The sequence below is a fragment of the Carlito syrichta genome, unplaced genomic scaffold, assembly GCF_000164805.1.
Source record: "Carlito syrichta isolate Samal-C Ts95f unplaced genomic scaffold, Tarsius_syrichta-2.0.1 Scaffold303736, whole genome shotgun sequence".
Classification (NCBI taxonomy): domain Eukaryota; kingdom Metazoa; phylum Chordata; class Mammalia; order Primates; family Tarsiidae; genus Carlito; species Carlito syrichta.
This window is the reverse complement of record NW_007247832.1, coordinates 1,447,963-1,462,172: the sequence shown is the minus strand read 5'-3', so window position 1 is coordinate 1,462,172 and position 14,210 is coordinate 1,447,963. Positions and strand designations below refer to the sequence as shown.

The following is a 14,210-nucleotide window of genomic DNA, read 5'->3' as shown; positions in this document are numbered from 1 at the left end:
TGCTGCGAATTTTGATGCTATCTCACTTTCATTCCAAGAGTCAGAAGGGATGATGCTTTAGCATTCTTGATACTATTGTAAGTAAAATATTTGAGAGTAATCACCTTTGGACTCTGACCCTGGTACCCTAAGAAGGCACAGCTTAAAGACAGTTGTTTGGGCCCATCAGGTTTATCTGGTTTTCTGAGCTTTAAGTACTTACTGTGCAGACTTGTCACTGGCCTTTGGTTAGTTAATACTTAAAAGAAATAATCACAGACTTTGTTCTCATTCTGAACAAAAACTGAAATGTTTGAAGGAAACCTATAATTTTGCCTTTATAATGGTGACTGTAAAAAGGCAGTGATTGTTTTAAACAGGAATTTTGAATAGGAGTTGTTTCATAGAACTAGTCCTTGCTTTACAAGTTTTACATATATACGTAGGGGGGGTGTATGTGTGTGTTGGGAATTAAAGCTTTTACATTGTTGACTTTTATAACAATTTGAAATATGAATGTTTATGACATTTGAGTTTTAAGAGAGTTTTGAAATTGTCCTTAATCATTCCAATATTCATAGAGAGAACTCTGCTTATTTCCTTTTATGTATATATTTATTTATTTATTGAGGTGGGGTTCAGGCTAGAGTGCAGATTTTTTTTTTTTTTTTTTTTTTTAAGAGACTGGTGCTCACTATGTTGCCGAGGCTGGTCTCAAACTCCTGGACTCAAGCAATCCTCTCACCTCGGCCCCCCAAAGTGCTGAGATTACAGGCATGAGACGCTGCACTTAGCTCATTTTATGTATTTGTTTGGGGCACATGTGTCTTTGTCCTAACTCTGCTCATTTTTACTGTCTTTATTTTCATCTGGTAGCATTTTAAATACCAATTTTGAGTTTATTCTTTTTCCAAGTGCCCTACAAACCTGACTAGTTAGAACAACCACATGGAATGTAATGTGTTAATGTAGCTATTTACTACTTGTGCTGCATTTGTTATGTCAAATTCTGATTTAGAAAAATAAAAGTCTCCTAAGGAAAACAAATACAAATTCACCAAAGGAACCTGTTCAGATAATTATAATTATTGTGAAAAGTTAATGCATACATTAGTGTACTGACAAGCTTCTCAGTAACTGCTTGGTAAACATTCATGTGGTTTTCAAAAGTTTCTCTTTTTTTTGTATTTGTTTTTGAGTTGAAGTCTCACTCTGTCGTCCAGGCTGGAATGCAGTGACACAATCACGGTGCACCACAGCCTTGAACTTATGGGCTCAGGTGATCCTTCCACTTTAGCCTCCCAAGTAGATGGGACTTTAGGCACACACCACCACACCCGGCTAATTTTTTTTATTTTTTGTAGAGACATGGTCTTGCTATGTTACCTAGGCTGACCTCAAACTCCTGGGCTCAAGCAATCCTCCTGCCTCAGCCTCCCAAAGTGCTGGGATTACAGGTGTGAGTCATGGTACCCAGCCTCAGAAAGTTTCAGGACTCATACTGAGTATAATCTTTGAAGTTTGGTTTGGCTCCTGAGGAAAAATTATATACATCTCAGCCATCTGGAGTATAAAACAACCACCCTTAACTGATTAAATATATAAGGGCTAAAATCGCTTAAATATAGTCAAGGCTGACTTTACTTGAGTTGTCTCCAGAATAATGTCATTTTTGTCCAATTTTGAAGGATACTAACATAGATCTCATGCTTGTAGGAAGGAGACTGCCTTAAGATGTTTACAAGTTTTCTAATTGGTTGTAACATTTTCTAGGAGGATTGTACTGGTATTACAGTAGTTCCTTTGATGGCATTCCAAATGTATGTGGATTTCAGATCTGAAGAGAACTGAGAGGTGTGGAATTCCAGGGCCTGAGTTAGAGATTTGATACATGCCATTATTAACCATGAAATACATGTCAGTTCTTTAAAATAATGTCATTTAAGTAAATGTTTTAATTTTATAAATATAATGCATACATTTTTATTGTTTCTATTATCAACAATGTTAATAATTATCTTATTGTCTACAAAGTTATTCTGAACTGGTAAGTGTTAAAACCTGTTGAGACATTAACTTTTACTTTTACACACAATGGGGTAATTTCTGAGTGGGTGCATATATACACTGTGCACATATACAAAATAGATACTTGTATTAACACATAATATACATACTTCTAACACATTAAAGTTCAAATCCAAGTGCAGTCACCTGTAGTTATATGATTTGGGACAAGTTACATGAACTCTGTGAGCTTGTCTATAAAATGAGGCCCATAATAGTATTTACTTTCCAGGACTGCTGTGAAGATTAAATGAAATAATGGATGTATGCCATTAGCTCTGCACACACCCTCATAATGTTAATTATTACTATTTTCATATTAATACTGCATATATACACCTTGTTTTTTATTGAATGCCAATTTAAAAGAAAATGATCCTTTAAATTCTTTTTCCTACTCTCAGGAGTGTCTCAATAATAAGTTGCAGTAACAAATGTCAATAAAATTAGCTTGTTCCTGAGAATATTCATTTCTTGGGAGTCTATTTCCCTGTCATTGACTTTTTTTAAAAATTTGGTTATTTCATATTCTTTTAACTTTTCATGAAGATTTTGGAAGCAGGTTTGCACCTGCGTGTTGACTCAGCACTCCTAATCTCAGTGAGAATCAGAGGCTGGGCCTGTGATGCTTTCTAGCAGTTGGCAAAACTCACTCTTTCCTTTTGTATTACTCCATCAGCTCATCTTTCAAAAAACTGGGGAGAAAGATGGAAGTAAAATGAGTTGCTTTGTCTTCAGAATCTTAAAACTCAAAAGCATTATTTACTTGTATACAATTGATTATATCTTGGAACTCAAGATAATTATACAAATGATGTGCTTATTTTACTCTGACTGCCATATGTCAGCAGGCCTGGCTTTTTTCAGTTACATAAGCAGTCCTGTGAAAATAACATAGTCCAAAGTTTGACACTGATTCACAGCATACTTACTAAGAAATGTTTGTCACTCTCCATTGTAAGGGATAAAACATATCGTCATTTTATAAGTGCCGTGTAAGTTATTACCTTAGTTTAAGCGGTCTTTTCTTTAGCTGGATATTATTCATTATTCCAATAATGTCTTCCTTGTGTGTTTTAGGATCTCACTCAGTGTGTTACCTGCCAAGAAAAGCACATTACTGTCAAGAAGGAGTCACACGAGTCCCTCGGAATGACCGTTGCTGGGGGCAGAGGCAGCAAGAGTGGCGAGCTGCCCATCTTTGTGACCAGCGTGCCGCCCCACGGCTGCCTTGCACGAGACGGCCGGATCAAGAGAGGTGAGATAAGGTCGTGAACGGTTTCACCATATCTTCTTTCTCAATTAAACTCACATTTTAAAAAATAAAGAGTATCTTTAAAGCATATCATATATGACTTTTAAAAATCCTTTGTATTTTCCTTTGCATATGAAAGCATAAAGTCTTTCTATAAGGTTAGAAAAATGCCCAATATAAAGGGAAATTGCTGAAGCTTCATGATGGTTCCAGAATCTGCTGGCAGTTACTCTGACTCTGGGATTATTTTATCCTGGGAAAAGATCCTCTAGCAATAGGAGACTTAGCTACTCTGAAGGGCCAGCTCACTGAAGTGTAAGTGTTGCTTATAATACAGTGTCTTTGTGGAAGGGGCCTCAGAGGAAGCGAGCAGACAACATACTTTCTTTTAGGAATAAACGTATCCTCCATCTCACAGGCCTGTCAGTGCTATATAATTTGCATAGATGTGGGGTGCTATTAGCCACGATTACCATGGTAAAGACTTGCCTTTGTTACGAAAAAGTCTTAAAAGTTGTTTTTCTAAGAATGAAGTTGGACCCTACCTAAGACACTATTTACAAAGTAAATCCATAATGAATTCAAGACCTGAATATGAGAGCCAAAACTCTTAGAAGAAAACATCAGCATACATCCTCGCAACCTTGGATTAGGCAGTGGCTTCCTTGATATGACACGAAAAACACAGACAACATAAGAGAAAAAATAGTTACACTAGACTTGAAAATTTTGTGCTGCAGAGGATTTTAAAATTTTGTGCTGCAGAGGATACCACCAAGAAAGTAAAAAGATAACCCATAGAATGAAAGAACATATTTGCAAATTATATATATGGTGAATGGCTTGTACAACTCAATAATTTGAAAAAACAGGTAACCCTGCCATCGCTTTACTAAACTTTGGTGTGACCATGTGCTCTTTGAGCTATGGCCGCTGCCATGTTTCCTAAGCTGTGGCCCCCTCTCCTGCCTTGGGAAGATGCATCTCCTCTCTTGCTCTCTAATTGACTTTCTAAATAAACTGTGTTTTCCAATCTAAAAAAAAAAAAAAAAAGATGGGTAACCCAATTTAAATATGGGAAAAGAATCTAAATAGACATTTCTTCAAAGAAGGTAAACAGATGGCCAATTATCACTTGAAAAGATGCTCAATGTCATTGGTTATGAGAGAACTACAAATCAAAACCACAGTGGGATCCGCTCAGCCACTAGGATGACTGTATAGCAGAAAAGACAGTGACAGACGCTGGCAAGGATGTGGAGACCCTGAAACCCCACATGTTGCTGGTGGGAAGATAAAATGGTACGATGTGTTAGAAAACAGTTGGACAGTTCCTCAAAGCGTTAAACATAGAGCTACCACACAACCCAGCAGTTTCATTCCTAGGGAAATGAAAGCATCTTTGCGTACAAACGCTCATATACCAATGTTTAAAGCAGTGTTATTCACAATAGCCAAAAAGTGAGCCTGGCACTGTGGCTCAGAGGCAGAGGCAAGAGGATTGCCTGACTCCAAGGGTTCAAGACCAGCCTGGGCAACTTGGCAAGACCTCATTTCTACAATAAATCAAAAAATTAGGTAGGAGGGAGAGGAGTTTCATTCTGCCAAGTAATGGAATAAAAAGGGCACGAGGACTATGTAAACGGTGAGTGAGGCAGGGATCAGTTCTGCAGGAAGCAGACACTTGCGCTACAAAGTCTAGAGGAAATCCTCCCTCCCAATTGACCATAGATTTTTCAGATTATTAAAGCCAAACATCCTCATTGTTGACAACTTGAAAAACAATAAAATAACAAGCAAGAAATAAAATTACCCCAAATCCTACAACTGGCCAACTCACTTTTTCAAATAGCAGCTTTATTGAGATATAATTCACATACCCTTTAATTCAGTCATCTAAAGTATATCATTTTGTGGGATTTAGTATACTCGCAATTCTTAGCACATTGCCACCACCCACCCCACAACCCTGTGCCCATACCAGTCACTTCCCTTCCCCTAACCCTGAGCAACCACAAATCCACTTTCTGTAACTATGAACTTGACTGTTCTGAACATTTCCTATAGATGGAATTACATATGTCTAGCTTCTTTCAACTTCGCTTGATGTTTTCAAGGTTCACCCACACTGTAGCTTACGTCAGTACTTACTCCTTGTATGGACAGGCCACATTCTGTTGACCTATCCATCAGATGATAGATACCCAAGTTGTTTCCACTTTTTGGCTATTGTTTTTGGGGTTTTTTTTGAGTCGCATTTTCACTCTACTGCCCAGGCTGGAGTGCAGTGGCACGCTCATGGCTGCCGCAGCCTCGACCTGCTGGATGCAGGTGATCCGTCCGCCTCAGCCTTCCAAGTAGCTGGAAATACAGGCACGTGCCACCATGCCCAGCAATTTTTTTGACTTATTGTAGAAATGAGGTCTCGCCAAGTTGCCCAGACTGGTCTCGAGCCTGTGGGCCCAGGCAGTCTTCTTACCTCAGCTTCCCAAAGTGCTGGGATATAGGCGTGAGCCACTGTGCCCGGCTGAAAAATATTTGAATTGGACAAAACTGTAGAACATCTCGGAAGCTCCAAGAAGATAAACGGGCTTGCCCAGAGCCTGTCCACAACCAAACTCAGACTCATGATTTAAACTTGCAGTTGTATCAAGGTGCCTCCAGCCACACTTTTTCCTGTATATTATGACATTACTATAAATTTCTGAATTTGTTTTGGCATGTTTTCTGAGTGTTAGATTCTTCCACATTGTTATAAAAAAAAAATCACAAAATAAAAACTGCTCTCACCTCACCTGAGTTGTGGGCACTAACCTCTGTCGATGATGAGTTTGCAGACAGCAGGGCTTGCAGAGGCATCATTCCTCGGTGGCTCAGCTGTCTCCTTTTTTCCTTCTCACACAGGCGATGTGCTGCTGAACATCAACGGCATTGATTTGACCAACCTGAGCCACAGCGAGGCTGTCGCCATGCTCAAGGCCAGCGCCGCATCCCCCGCTGTCGTCCTTAAAGCACTCGAGGTCCAGATTGTCGAGGACACGACTCAGACCACGGAAGAGCAGCCGAGTACCCTCAGCGAAAACGAGTACGATGCCAGTTGGTCCCCGTCGTGGATCATGTGGCTTGGGCTTCCAAGGTACTGACAGCATTTTCCTTGTTCCAACACACTTGCAGCCTTCACCAGCAGGCAGCATGGTACATGTGACCATTGGGAGAGAAAAAGGCTCTCATTAAGAAAAGTAGCAACATAAAATCAAATTACAACAAGAAGCAGACATTTTTGTAGGGTATTGCTTGTTAAAAGGTAGAATTCATAACAAGAGCTAAGCTATAAAGACTTATATCAGTTTATAAAAACAAGGAAAGCAGTTATGTCCATTCCTGCCAAGGGTCTTCAGTAGCTAGCCGTGAGGTTGGCTACTCCAGTCTCTTGCTTAGAAAAGATGTCATTGACCAACATTCATTCAAATACACACTTAGACTTCACACTTTTTTAAACTTTCTTTCAAAAAGCAGAATTTGACGGGCACCATGGCTCATGCCTATAATCCCAGCACTTTGGGAGGTGGAGGTGAGAAAATTGCCTAAACCCACGGGTTCAAGACCAGCCTGGGCAATATGGCCAGACCTCATCTCTACAATAAATCAAAAACTGAGGCATGGTGGCATGCACCTGGGCATGGTGGCACGCACCTATAGTTCCAGCTACTTAGAAGGCTGAGGTGGGAGGATCACTTGAGCCCAGCAGGTTGAGGTTGAAGTGACTGTGAGTGTGCTACTGCACTCTAGTCTGGGTGAAACAGTGAGATGCCAACTCAAAACAAAAAAAAAAAACCAGAATTTAAAACTCTTAGAGACAAGAGTCTTTGAGCCAAACCACTGGTGTTTCAGAGTAACTGCTCTGCCTTTCTAAAGAGTTTGTTGCTTCCTGACTGACCAGACAAGACATCCTATGATTGGTCAGTATCAGGGTCACAGCCTCATGTGAGACCCCCAATAGCATCCCAGGTTTGTTCATCTCTCTAGTCAGGTAGTCGTTGTGTTGTTTGGTACAGAGATAGGAAGAATGTGTATCGCTATCATTATTTGTTTCCAGATCAGTTTAGATTCTTACTGTACGTCAGAATCCTAAAACTAAACTGTGATGAAACATTGTGGCCCTTGACCAAGTGTGAAAATTACTGATTCTCTAAAATAAAACAATAAGAACATACTATCTCCTGAGCCAGCTGACTTGTGTAATAAATTTATAACAACTAACATCTGTATAATACTTTGTGGTTTATATAAAGTACTTTCACATAAAGAATAACAGGAAAGAAAAAGGGTATTACTGGATTTCATGATCACCTAACTTGCTGATTTGTTCTATTCGTTAAAAAAAAAGTTAAGGCCTAAAACTATAAGAGAATTATGTCTCACAGATCTGCAAGGACCTTGAAGAGAAACAGATTTTTTTTTTATGACAAGCATGATTTAACTACTCATATGTGTTTATTCCATACACTAAGGCTGATTAACTGTTTTCCCATTGAAAAGTAAACAGAGATTGAAATGTTTGCTACTAAACTCCTTCATAGCTGCTGTCCAATTGCAAGGTTTTGGGAACTTTGTTTATCTTGTTCAATACCTGGCCTGGTACTTGGACCTATCAGCTTAAACCTAGATGGTAGAAAGGCCCTTCGACATAGTAGGGGAGTAGTGGTTGCTCACACAGGGCCAGACAGTGGGCGTGGACCTCAGAGCTCGTTGGTGCCTCGGCAGATGGGGCCAGTGGAGAGCCTCGGCGACCTGCAGAAACGCCCAGGCCCTGGTGCTGCCTTGCCTTTTCCTGACTGTCAGTGCCAGTCTCGTGTTGGATTTACAGGGATCTCTGTTGGATACCAGCAGCCATGTGTCCTCCATGGATACAGGCAGCCCCTGTGAGCAGGTGTGACACCATGTAGAGTAGTCGGGTAACGGCTCTGCTTCTCCCAAAAAGGGAGACTCTTCCCCTGCAGGTTTCGGGGGGTGTCTCGGAGAACTGTTTCAGAAGATGAGGAATTATGAAAACAATCTCCATGGCTCCTAGAAATCCAGGCCACTCGTGGGACCTTGATGGGTCCCAGAAGCCCTGGCCTTTCTTACCTATGAGCTAAGAAGGGAGATGGGATTCGAAGTTCTGGTGTGTTGTCTCTCACTTCACAGAGTCAGCTTTATTAAGAAATCTTTTTTATGGATTAAATACAGGAAACCTTGCCTTGGACGCTTGTAGATCCAGTTTCATCTAAAGATGAAAGTCATTTCTTCATTATAAAGAGGTTTTTAAAAAATATCATTTAGAGTTCTTTTCTAAGTTTTTACTCACTACTGTTCCCAAATCAGCAGAGCCATGGAAACATACAAGCTTTTTTTTCCTCCCTCCCTGGACAGTATCCTCCAAGCTGGCAGTAGCCTTTTAACTGTAGCTTCTCAGTATCTGTGGTGTGTGTGTGTGTGTGTGTGTGTGTGTGTGTGTGTGTGTGACAAGGTCTTGCTGCATCACCCAGGCTGGAGTGCAGTGGTGTGATCATGGCTCACTGCAGCCTCAAACTCCTTCGCTCAAGGGATCCTCTTGCCTTGGCCTCCCATGGAACTGGGACTACAGGCCTGCACCACTGAAAGGGGGGGAAAAAAGGACTTTTTGTTAGTGTTTTCCGGATACATTTCTCTCTTTTGGCAGTTAGAGCCTCCCTTAAAGTGAAAGTAAAGGAGACGAGAACAACCAATAACTCCTCACATAACTGAAAAGTTGGACCCCGGAGCCGTCTTCAGAAAAGAGGGTGATGATCTGTGTTCTTTTCAGACGCTGCATTTCTAGTCATTTTCTTCTTTCCTTCCACTGCTGAGTTCAGCAATACTAGACCTCTTTCTTCCCATCTTACTCTTGTAGATACACATGATGATTAGAATGGAGGACTTCGTTGACAGTGCAGTGAGCAAATAGAGTTACATAACCTTTTTGTACAGATTTCTGGGGTATAATTTGTAACCAAGTTTATATAATCTCTGTGTATGTGTTTGTCTCGGGAAGAAAAGGCTGAAAATAGTTGGAGTAGCTCACATCTTCGCAGGACAGTATCTGTCCCAGAACGGGCTTTCCAACACTATCTGCAGAAGTGAAGTAGCCCTCTTCCTTTTCCCCAGGAGTGATGAGTATGACACAAGCACAGCTCCAGCGAAGAGGAGAAGGCTCAGGCCTCCACCTCATTTCCTTCCTCCTCTCTGTGTTTGTTTACAGCGCCCTTCACAGCTGCCGCGACATCGTTTTACGGAGAAGCTACTTGGGGAGCTGGGGCTTTAGCATTGTCGGCGGATGTGAGGAGAACCATACCAATCAGCCTTTCTTCATTAAAACGATCGTCCTGGGAACGCCCGCTTACTACGATGGAAGATTAAAGTGAGTCTTGTTCTCATGAATGATGTGATTCGCGTTCATTACACTGGACGTGACCTAGACCGGGAGTCAGCACTAAACCCAGCCCCCTTTCCATTTCTGTAACTGAAGCGTTATTACAGTACAGCTGTGCTCACTTGTTTATGCACCATCAATGGCCACCCTCATGCTCCAGGGACAGAACTGAGTTGTCGTGACAGACTGTGGTTTTTGAAACCTAAACTGACCATCTGACCCTTTATGGAGAATGGCTACTGACCCTGACCTAGACTGAGGAGTTATCTTTACTGTCTTGTCACTTACAGCGATGTCTTACTCATCTAATGACAGAGACTGACCCTGAGTCATTCAGCTAGACACATTGAGAGGGAACCATGAGCTCTGAGTAAGTGTCCCACACAGCCTGCTCGGGTCCAGTCCTGTCATGAGATGACTCTGCTGGCCTGTTTCCACAGCCCCTGTCTCTGCCTGACATTGTGTTTATGCAGGCTCTGTGAGGGAGGGAGCTTGTTGTGTTTGCTGTTACATTCCCAACCGCCTTCACAGTGCCTGGCATATATAGTAAGATCTCAATAAATATTTGATGAATGAATGCATAGCAGCTTACAGGGTGCCGGACCCAGTGCTAAGTGCTGTGCATGCATTAGGTCATCTTCTTAACAACCCGATGAGGTAAGTGTCGCTGTTATTTCTGTTTTAAAGCAACTGAGAGAACTGAGGCTTGGCAAGTTTAGGAAGCTTGCCGAGGTGAAACTTCTGGATGTGGCTGATTGGCATTCGAGCCCAGGACCGTCTGACTCCAGCGCCCTGGCCTTGAAACGCCTCTTCCAACTGCCACCACTGGGTCCTGCTCAGGCAGCGCTCAGCCTCTTCATCAAAGTTCGGGCACTGGGAGAAGAAAGGAGGTGTCATGTCAAGGGGTTGCACCAGCGGAGAGAGAGAGCTGTCAGTTCTTAGTGCCTGATTTATGATGGAAGAACCGGTTCTCAAAAAGTGAATGTTGACTTACTAGACAGGATACTGCACAAATGGAGAGAAAGTGACATCTCAGTGACATTGTGAAAAGGTGAACAGGAATGGTACGCACCAGGTCACTCCATATGGATAAAGGGGAAAATATCATTATTGTAGGAAAAAAGAGGGAAAGATGAATTAATCATTCTCTTAGCTAAGTTACTCAACCACTCCAGGCCTCAGTTAATTAGTTTATAATTTGTATTCTACTGACTTCTAAAAAGAAATTGACGTGCTTTACCATAAAATAGCATATTCATGGTATAAATGGAAGACCAGAAATCATAAGGATAATTATGATAATTGTGACGATAAGGATAGAAGGGTCCTCCGGTTCATTATCCATTTGTGATAATTCTGCTCAGAGGACAGTGAGTGTCAACAGCTGGGAAAAAAGGACGTGTGGGTCTTATTTCCAATTTCGTTCACCCTCGGATATATGTGCCCTAAGAATGAATAGAGAAATAACGGTCAAGAAAATAACCAACCCCTCCAAATGCATTACTTGGTATCTTTTAAAGAGTAAGCACATTTACTCTGCTAATTATATTTTGCTTAGGTTAGTATGAAAATGACGCTGCTTGTCCTTGACATTTTCGCTTGCCGTCACGGAGCAGGTGGCACAGGGCCTGCCTTGACTGGCAAAGGAAGGGCAGCATAGGCCCAGAAACTGTCCAGATATTGCTCAGGATAGGGGGTACACCTGGACCCTGATAGTTCATCGGAAAGAGAAATGGCAATGTTTGTGCGAAGCAGATCTCCATTGGGATAACGTTTTTAATGCCATTGTTCTCCCTGTTTGTCCAGATGTGGAGACATGATCGTGGCCGTGAACGGCCTGTCGACCGTGGGCATGAGCCATTCTGCGTTGGTCCCCATGTTGAAGGAGCAGAGAAACAAAGTCACTCTAACCGTCATCTGCTGGCCTGGCAGCCTCGTGTAGATTCTGGAAACTGGCGCCAAGTCTTGTGTCTTCCTTTTCTAGGCTTTTGAAAGAACACCCTTCAGTTTCATTATGTTTCTGGTTGTCAGCAGTGGCTTACACAGCTGGCGTACACAGGGCCAAAAACCACTAATATTGTCCGTGTATGTTTATTTAAATGGTTTTCTAAAGTTAGTTACATTTCCTTAGCTTGGAAACAGTCTTTACTAACCCGTATGAGTTTATATTTTCAGAATTCAGACACTCAGTTGTCAAAATGTTGCCTGTGATAATGAACAAAGCCCACCCTGGCTGTGACCCAGCCCGCTGGAGTAAAGAACTTTTGGTGGTCTTTGTTTTCAGTAACTGAGTGATGCAATAAGGTGTGTGCCCCTCAAGACTGGCATCAGTGAAGCCAGTAACAACAGCTCGTACCGCCACTGTCACATCCAGTGCCATGGATGGGTACGTTTTAAATTCGGGTGATAACTGTTCCCCATTTTTCATCAGTGCCAACATTTCAAAACTTCATACTGTTTCTGAAGTTATTTTTCTGGTTTATTGTATTTCTGCTGTAATCTCGCAATACTCATAAGATGAAGAAATAAGTCTGACACCACTAAAGAGATTTTTAAATGATGTACTATTATTAGAATAGTAGAGAATAAAAGATTGTATGATTCAGTGACAAAGGAATTTGGACAGTAATTATAGTTTGGTGCTGGAAGGAGCAAAAGCTGTACTTACTTGAACATCCAAAAGCGTTAAGATCCACTTCCAAAGGAATGTTTTGCCGTGTAGGGGCGTTTTGAAGCAGTTTTTGCTAGAAATCGTTTCTGGAGTTGTATGATACTTATCCTCAATCTTGGTGGGAAGTGTTTTTGCGATTTAAGCCAGATGGTAAAGATAAAAACCATATTGCTATTAAATACACACACACACACACACACACACACATATCACAGCTAAGTAGAAGGCAGGCTACTTTATTTTATTCTGATAGGAGTCTTTCTTGAGTGTTTTAGAAACCCTTATTTTTCCCATTATTTTTTATGAACTTAGTTGTTTCAAGTAAGAGGCTGAAGAGTTCTGTTTTTACTCTGAAATAGTAGGTTTTAGACATTAGTATCTTTCAGTCAGCTCTTGGTCACTAGACGATTTCATATTTTTTGAATCGTTTTTGAAAACTCTGACTAGCCCATTTTGTTTATCCTTTGGAGAACACAAAAAAGTGAATAAGAAAAATACCTTTACCTTATTAATATTATGCATACTTGAAAAAAAGTTTCATTTAGAAACCTAGTTCAGGATCTGAGCTAATTTACAAGTGACCTCTGTAACAAATGGCATTGATAATCAGAGAATGTATTTCCAAATACTACAATACAGTAGACCGCAAACCATGACCACTTTCTTTGAAACTTAGCAACTGCATTGCTGGGGTTTATTGTATCTATAGCATGTCACCAATTATTTCATTTAGTTTGATAATGATTTTTAAAAACATATCTCTTTGGAATAAATAATGCGGCGACAATAATTGCTACTGACTTGTTCAACACATCAGCACACTGTATGGTCCACACATAACCAAGATACAGTGGAATGCCCCACACAGTATATTACTGTTATGTGAAGCTTGGCTTTGGAAGCAATTTGATATTGAAATGCTTTGATATTGTAATTGACACAGAACAAGTTTTTGTTTTTTTTCTTCTGCTCCCCAAATAGAATTTTGTAACCAACTTTGCTATTTCTTTTTTAAAGTTTGTAAGACTGTATCATTTCTTGGGGAGTGTCCATCCATCGCAAATATCCTAACTGCCACTTTATTCTATATAAAAGACTTCAACTGAACCTGGTGATATCATGAGTATTTTGAAAGAAGACATTTTTTTCCAATAGTATTCTTATCATGGAAATCTTGGAGTCCGCTTAAGCTGTAGCTTTTAAGACAAAAGACAGTCATTTGAGGGCAGGATGATATTTGGTGATGGAAACTTGTTCATAATTAATTGTTACCATAGAACCATTTCGGTTTTCTCAATTTAAGCTCTGTTAGTTAAATATTTTGAATTGTTCTGTGCCTTCAGTTTAAATTATTTCAGGATTTTTCAGATGTGTTTAAATTATGGTGTGATAATCATTCAAGATGGAAATAAAAGTCATCCTTTCCGTAACAGCGACGTTGTCTCTTTTCTTGAACAGTAGATGTTGACTCTGTCTACAAGCTGCATTTTCTTGATGGCCCCACTGTCCTTTCCACATGCCAAGCTTGGAAGCTTAGGATGTCAAGTCCACCTTCTGACTCTCATTCCTACAGGCAGATCCCATGCAGTCAAGGCCAACTCTTGGAATGTTGACCCAGGCAGGCCCCCCTAGACCTGGTGCGTGTAACTGTTGAGTGCCTGAAATGTGGCTGGGGCTGGTGTGGAAATGACCATATCTTGGATATGCTGGGTTACATAAAATATGTTATTAAAACTCACTCCACCAGTTCCTTCTTGCCTTTTCTAGCATAGATACTAGAACATTGTAAATTGCATTTAGGCTCACCT

At 40.8% G+C, this 14,210-nt stretch overlaps 1 protein-coding gene across 1 annotated transcript in view; it reads left to right on the top strand.

Moving 5' to 3' along the window:
• LNX2 (ligand of numb-protein X 2) overlaps positions 1-12,582 on the top strand; it is a 38,205-nt gene extending 25,623 nt beyond the window's left edge. Inside the window, exons 6-9 of the mRNA XM_008059155.2 lie at positions 3,127-3,304; positions 6,206-6,437; positions 9,561-9,719; positions 11,538-12,582. Of these exons, the coding sequence (XP_008057346.1) occupies positions 3,127-3,304; positions 6,206-6,437; positions 9,561-9,719; positions 11,538-11,673 (705 nt within the window). The 3' untranslated portion in view covers positions 11,674-12,582. The remainder of the gene's footprint in view (positions 1-3,126; positions 3,305-6,205; positions 6,438-9,560; positions 9,720-11,537) is intronic.
• Positions 12,583-14,210: the final 1,628 nt, after the last annotated feature.